The sequence below is a fragment of the Oryctolagus cuniculus genome, chromosome 17, assembly GCF_051225735.1.
Source record: "Oryctolagus cuniculus isolate XC-2025 breed Fujian yellow rabbit chromosome 17, ASM5122573v1, whole genome shotgun sequence".
NCBI lineage: Eukaryota > Metazoa > Chordata > Mammalia > Lagomorpha > Leporidae > Oryctolagus > Oryctolagus cuniculus.
The window spans coordinates 2,318,777-2,325,098 of record NC_142883.1 but is presented as its reverse complement, the minus strand read 5'-3'; the positions used below and the strand labels follow the sequence as shown (position 1 = coordinate 2,325,098).

The 6,322-nt window shown below is 69.1% G+C and overlaps 1 protein-coding gene across 1 annotated transcript; it reads left to right on the top strand.

Moving 5' to 3' along the window:
* Window positions 1-1,203: 1,203 nt before the first annotated feature.
* ENPP7 (ectonucleotide pyrophosphatase/phosphodiesterase 7) lies at window positions 1,204-4,652 on the top strand. The gene is made up of 5 exons (XM_070060892.2): window positions 1,204-1,639; window positions 2,607-2,752; window positions 2,911-3,537; window positions 3,834-4,053; window positions 4,456-4,652. The coding sequence occupies exons 1-5, from the start codon at window positions 1,375-1,377 to the stop codon at window positions 4,530-4,532; spliced, it is 1,335 nt and encodes a 444-aa protein (XP_069916993.2). The 5' UTR covers window positions 1,204-1,374; the 3' UTR covers window positions 4,533-4,652.
* The last annotated feature ends 1,670 nt before the right edge of the window (window positions 4,653-6,322 follow it).

The following is a 6,322-nucleotide window of genomic DNA, read 5'->3' as shown; positions in this document are numbered from 1 at the left end:
CATCAAACCCAGGCCCCTCTCCCACCATGACCCACAGGCCCCAACTGACCCCTGCACATCCCCCAGCCCCAAGCCTGACCCCTCCCCTCCACCTCCTCACCTCCCTGTGTGACCCCCGGCCTGCAGCCTTCCTGCCCTGGCTTCTGGCCCGGGCCTCCAGCCTCAGTCCGTCAGATTCTCCGAGACCCCCACCCTGATGAGCCTGAAGCCCCCACCTCCTCTCCCTCGGCCTGCAGCTCCCATGAGCACTGGCTTCCCGTGGCATCCCTGGGCCCCCAGGGAGGGGGCCGGGCCGTGTGCATGCTGGGCCCGTCCTGGCCGGCCGGCCTTCAGGGCAGGTGACGGGCACAGAGGGAGGGCTCGGGACGCTGGCCAAGCAGGACTGGTGGGATTCACGAAGCTGAGGCCGAGCAGGATGTGGCAGGCCTGTGGCTCGGGATGTCTACGGGGCCACGCGGGTCTCTCCCCACATCCCCAGACAGCACAGTGGCACCTGCCCTCGGCAAAGCCTGCGGAAGCCACCCCACGCCCCGCGGCCACCATGCACGTCCTGCTCGGACACGGGCAGTGTTGGCTCCACCCACGTCCACCCGCCCTCCTGTAGGCCACACTCCACCTGCAAGAGGAGCCTTAAAAAAAAAAAACACTGAATCAGCTGATGCCGTTGAGCCCGCCCCCCGCTGCCCGGCTCCCCCACCACCGCCCTGCCCCCGGTCTTGCTTATTCGTCCTGTAGCGCCTGTGTCCCCAACCAGGGGGCAGACGTCAGCCGCCTGTTTCCTTTGTTTCTAGGTCTTTGAACCTAGAACCCTGCCCGGGACAGAACCTGCTTAATAGGTACGGGGGGGGGGGGGGGCGGTAAGAGAGAGACGGGGTGGGGGTGGGGCTGGGCGAGCTGTGCGCTGCCCTCCTCCCTCCTGCCACAGCATGTCCACCAGGGAGAACGCCCGCCCCCGAGAAGGAGGGGGGCTACAGGGCTCCCTGCCTCCCAGGTGCCCCTCCCACAGCAGGGAGGCCAGCACGGGTGCAGGCTGGGTCCCCCAGGGACAAGGCCAGCCTACCCAGAGGCCCTCACCCAGGCAGGCCCGAGGACCCCAGCTACAGGCTGGAGACGGGGCCCCCTGTGTCCCACCGGTCTCGGGTCTGAGTGAGAGGCATGGACGGACCACGCAGCTCCGAGGCCTGGGGAGGGGCCCAGCTGCCGTCCTGAGCTCTGAGCTCCTGCCCCAGCTCCAGCCCATGAGGGCCGGGGCCGAGGGTGGCGCAGCCCCAGGGCGGCCTGGCCACCTCCCGAGACTGCCAGGCCGACCCTGGGACTTTGGTCACCTCCTGGGCAGGAGCCAGCCCACGCACCTGTCTGTCTGAAGAGCCCGGCATGCGACGCCCGGCCGTACTGGTCGCTGTGGTTCTGGCCGCCCTCCTGGCCCCTGGCTCCGGGGCGCCTGTCCGCAGGTGGGGCCTCCCTCCCGGCCCCCGGAACAAGCTGCTCCTCGTGTCCTTCGACGGCTTCCGCTGGGACTATGACCAGGACGTGGACACCCCCCACCTGGACGCCATGGCGCGGGAGGGCGTGAAGGCACGGTACATGACTCCGGCCTTCATCACCCTCACCAGCCCCTGCCACTTCACCCTGGTCACCGGTGAGTGCTGGCATGGGACGCCCCCTGGGAGACGGGTCGCGGCCATGGCCGTGGGGGCCCTCACTGCAGGTGCACCTGGGTCCAAAACGGCCAGTGGGCTCCCTAAACAGTGCTCCCAGCAGCCGCCAGGGCTCCAGGGCAGGGAGTGTGGTGGGACGTGGGGAGCAAAGACCCCCAGGCCTGTCCCTGCCCCCAGCTCTGCCCCCGCCCCGTCCCCCTCAGGCCAGCGCTGTGGCTCAGGGGGTGAAGCCGCCTCCTACAGTGCCAGCATCCCATATGGGGGCCAGTTTGAGTCCCGGCTGCTCCACTTCTGATCCAGCTCTCTGCTGTGGCCTGGGAAAGCAACGGAGGATGGTCCAAGTGCTCGGGCCTTGCGCCCACACGGGAGACCTGGACGGAGCTCCTGACTGTGGATTGGCCCAGCCCTGGTCATTGAGGCCATTTGGGGAGTGATCCAGAGGATAGGAGATCTCTCTCTCTGTCTCTACTCTGTCTTTCAAATAAATCAAGAAAGAAAGAGAGAGAGAGAGAGAGAGAGAGAGAGAGAGAGAGAGAGAGAGAAGGGGAGGGGAGGGGAGGGGAAGGGAGGGGAGGGGAGGGAAGGGAAAAGAAAAAAAGGCAAAGCAAAGCAAAGCAAAAGAAAAAGTCAGCTCTCTAATACCCCATGCATCGCAGCTGGGTCGACCCAAACCCCAGCCTGGGATTCCTCGGGGTCTGGGCTGGGGTCACATGGGCGCCGCCTCCCGGGACCCAGCTGGGGTTCTCCCACCTTTGGCTGCAGCTGAGGTCCCCGGGTGCACGTCTGTGTCATGGGCATGGGGCTGCAGGACTCAAAGTCCACGCGCAGGGGCGGGCTCCCACTGGGTGGGAGCAGTCCAGACCCCCCCCCCCGGCCCCTGCACCCCTGCTTGCCGCCCACCATCGCCACCGGAGCCCGGTGCATCCCCCCTCCGCGCTTCTCCCACAGGCAAATACGTGGAGAACCACGGCGTGGTGCACAACATGTTCTACAACACCAGCAGCAAGGTGAAGCTGCCCTACCACGCCACGCTGGGCGTCCAGAGGTGGTGGGACAACGGCAGTGTGCCCATCTGGATCACGGCCCAGAGGCAGGTAACGCCCCCGCCCAGGGGCCCCGGGGGAGGTGGCAGGACGGGGAGGGCGTCAGCCCAGAGGCAGGTAATGCCCCCGCCCAGGGCCGCGGCAGGACAAGGAGGGGAGGAGGGCGTCGGTCCCCCAGGCTGCAGCGCTGCCCCGCCCCCTGCCCACAGGGCTTGCGGACCGGCTCCTTCTTCTACCCCGGCGGGAATGTCACCTACCAAGGGATGGCCCCGACGCTGAGCCGCAAGGAAGGCGTGCTGCATGACTACGGGAACGAGAGTGAGTGGAGGGCAAACGTGGACACCGTGATGGCCTGGCTCACCCGGGAGGACCTGCACCTGGTCACGCTGTACTTCGGGGAGCCGGACTCCACGGGCCACAGGTACGGCCCCGAGTCCCCGCAGAGGAAGCAGATGGTGGCGCAAGTGGACAGGACCGTGGGCTACCTCCGGGACAGCATCGAGCGCCACAACCTCTCGGCCAGCCTGAACCTCATCATCACGTCCGACCACGGCATGAGGACCGTGCAGAAGGCGGCCAGCGACCTGGTGGAGCTCCACAAGATCCCAGACTTCACCTTCCAGGACGTCGAGTTCGAGCTCCTGGACTACGGCCCCAACGGGATGCTGCTGCCCAAGGAGGGCCGGCTGGAGCAGGTGCTGGCCGCCCTGCAGCACGCCCACCCCCGGCTGCACGTGTACAGGAAGGAGGACTTCCCCAGGGCCTTCCGCTACGCCGGCCACCCCAGGATCACGCCCCTGCTCATGTACAGCGACCCCGGCTACGTCATCCACGGGGTGAGGCCCCTGCCCCAGCTGGTCCCCAGGTTGAGGGGTGCCGGCCACCCCAGGGACGCAGCCACGCCTGTGCGACAGCGGCCCGTGTGCAGAGGCGCCGTGGGCACGGGCACGTGTGCAGGGCGACTGCTGAGTGTGTGTGCATGTGCACGTGTGTGTGCAAGGGCTGCTAGCGCCACCGTCCTCGCGGCGTGTTCACGCAGCCTGTGCCTCCACGTCCCACACAAGCGTCGGTGGAGTGGGAGGGGTGGGGGTGCCCGCGGCGGGGACCCAGGAGCCCCGCCTTTGCCCGGCAGAGATACAGCGTCCAGTTCAACAACGGGGAGCACGGCTTCGACAACGAGGACATGGACATGAAGACCATCTTCCGCGCCGTGGGCCCCAGCTTCAGGGCGGGGCTGGAGGCCGAGCCCTTCGAGAGCGTGCATGTGTATGAGCTCATGTGCCAGCTGCTGGACATCGAGCCCGAGGCCAACGACGGGCACCCGGGCGTGCTGCGGCCCCTGCTCCGCTCCGGTGAGCCGTCCTGGCCGACGCCCTGCTGGGCGCCTGTGCGTGCGCCTGCCCGCCCCAGCCCCGCCTTCCCCTCAGCTGGTGTGGGAGGGGTCAGCTGCCTCGCTCTCGCAGTGCCCAGGGTTCGAGGGGGAAGCAGTGGTTTGCCCACGGCCGGCTCTGTGCGGCCCCCTCCTGGCCCTGCAGTGCGGCCACCTGCCGCGGGGTTCCTGTCTGGAGCCTTCCACGCACACCCGTGCACACACACGTGAACACCCCCCTCACTCCCAGCCTGACCCGCCTCCCGGCAGAGGTCACCTGGACGCTGACACGGGCAGGGGCCTGGCTGGAGAGGGGCAGGCCGCAGGAGCAGGGTGGGGTCAGCAGGGGCCCACCTCCCTCACTGGCTCTCCCCACTTTCCACAGGGTCCACTCCGAGCAGCTGGCCGCCCCCGGTGACGGGAATGCTGGGGGTCGCGCTTCTGCTGGCCAAGGCCGTGTGACGCCCACTGGGCTCCAGGTTAGAGGTCCGGGTGGAGGATGGGGGAGGGGCGCCTTGCTCAATGACCCCCACCTCCAGCCCCTCTGCGGTCGGCTTAGGGGCGTTCCCTAAGAGCCAGGGCAGTGCCAGCCTGCCCAGGGGCCCGGCTCCCGTGATCCTCTGTCCCTTGGAGTCACAGTCCTCCCGCCGGAGCAAAACACATGTCACTCACGTCTTAGGCTCCAAACGCGCCCCTCCCCTCTCCCTCCCTCCGACTAAACCCGCCCCACCCACGAAGTGGCGCTGCCGTCTGCGGCCACACGGGGGCGCGCGGGAGCAACGCCGGAGCCCCGGCCACGGGCGGGAAGGATGCTGTGGTCACCGGCCGGGGTCCCTGGAGGGCCCCTGTCCAGGCACGAAGCACCCGCCAGACGATGAGCCCCGTGCCGCCCCCATCGCTCGGGCCAGCGGCCCCAGCGCTGAGGGAACTCCCAGCTCCTCAGACGCCAGCAAGCACGGCTCCTCTCTGCAAGGGCTGCCCCCAGCCCCACCCCGCTGCCAGACCCACACCCCGGGATCCCCAGGGTCCCCAGGCCCCCGGCTGGAGCAGCAGCGAGTGCTGGCTGGCGCCGGCGTGACCACGACCCCTGTCTCCAAGAGAGGCCCCGCCCCGCTGGGACCCCCGGTCCCTGCCACGTGTGTTTGCTCCGTGAGCATCCCCCCCCCCCCATCCCGGGACTGAGCCGGCATGGACTTTAGAAAGGGGAAGAGAGACAGGAAAGAAGGGCGGGAGGGAGGGGCGAGAAAGGACCGGAAGTTCGTGTGAGCCTCCCCAGCTGTCTCATCACTCAGGGCCCGCGACCCCTCCCTCCACGGGCGGCTGGGGTCAGCACCGCCAAAGCACACGGTCCGGATTCAAGTCCAGCTCCCGCCCTGCACCCCAGCCCTGGGCCTTGGCTTCCTGACCTGGGATCCCGGGGAGGAGTGGGAGCCATCTGGGGGTGGGGGGCGGCCTGGGATCCCGGGGAAGGAGTGCTGGCCGTCTCAGAGGGTGGGCGGCTCTGGGGTCCTCGGGGAGGAGTGGGGGCCGTCTCAGAGGGTGGACGGCCCTGGGGTCCGGGGGGGGGATGGTGGCCGTCTCAGAGGGTGGACGGCTCTGGGAACCCCCGGGGAGGAGTGGGGGCCGTCTCAGAGGGTGGACGGCCCTGGGGTCCGGGGGGGGGGGATGGTGGCCGTCTCAGAGGGTGGGCGACTCTGGGAACCCCCGGGGAGGAGTGGGGGCCGTCTCAGAGGGTGGACGGCCCTGGGGTCCGGGGGGGGGGGGGGATGGTGGCCGTCTCAGAGGGTGGGCGGCTCTGGGAACCCCCGGGGAGGAGTGGGGGCCATCTCAGAGGGTGGATGGCCCTGGGGTCCGGGGGGGGGGGGATGGTGGCCGTCTCAGAGGGTGGGCGACTCTGGGAACCCCGGGGGAGGAGTGGTGGCTGTCTGGGGGTGGGGGCGGCCTGGGGTCCGGGCGGGGGGAGTGGTGGCTGTCTGGGGGTGGGGGCAGCCTGGGGTCCGGGCGGGGGGAGTGGGGGCCGTCTGGGGGTGGGGGCGGCCTGGGGTCCCGGGAGCTACCGTTGCACACTGCCAAGAACAGGGCCTGCATGGGAAGAGACGGGGTGCCCCTCCCTCTGAGAAAGTCCCACCCACCCCTTTTCAATACGCTTTTGAGTGCCGGCCAGCACAGCAGGGGGCACCCCCCCCATGTCAGAGTGCAGGTTCAAGTCCTGGCTCCTCCACTTCCGATCCAGCTTCCTGCTGACGCAACCC

What these genes read in the sequence shown, in the direction of transcription:
- ENPP7 (XM_070060892.2), top strand. Translation starts at nt 1,375, where the DNA reads ATGCGACGCCCGGCCGTACTGGTCGCTGTGGTTCTGGCCGCCCTCCTG. An exon ending in CCACTTCACCCTGGTCACCG is followed by an intron (nt 1,640 to 2,606) that starts GTGAGTGCTGGC and finishes CTTCTCCCACAG; the next exon opens with GCAAATACGTGGAGAACCAC. An exon ending in CCGGCTACGTCATCCACGGG is followed by an intron (nt 3,538 to 3,833) that starts GTGAGGCCCCTG and finishes TTTGCCCGGCAG; the next exon opens with AGATACAGCGTCCAGTTCAA.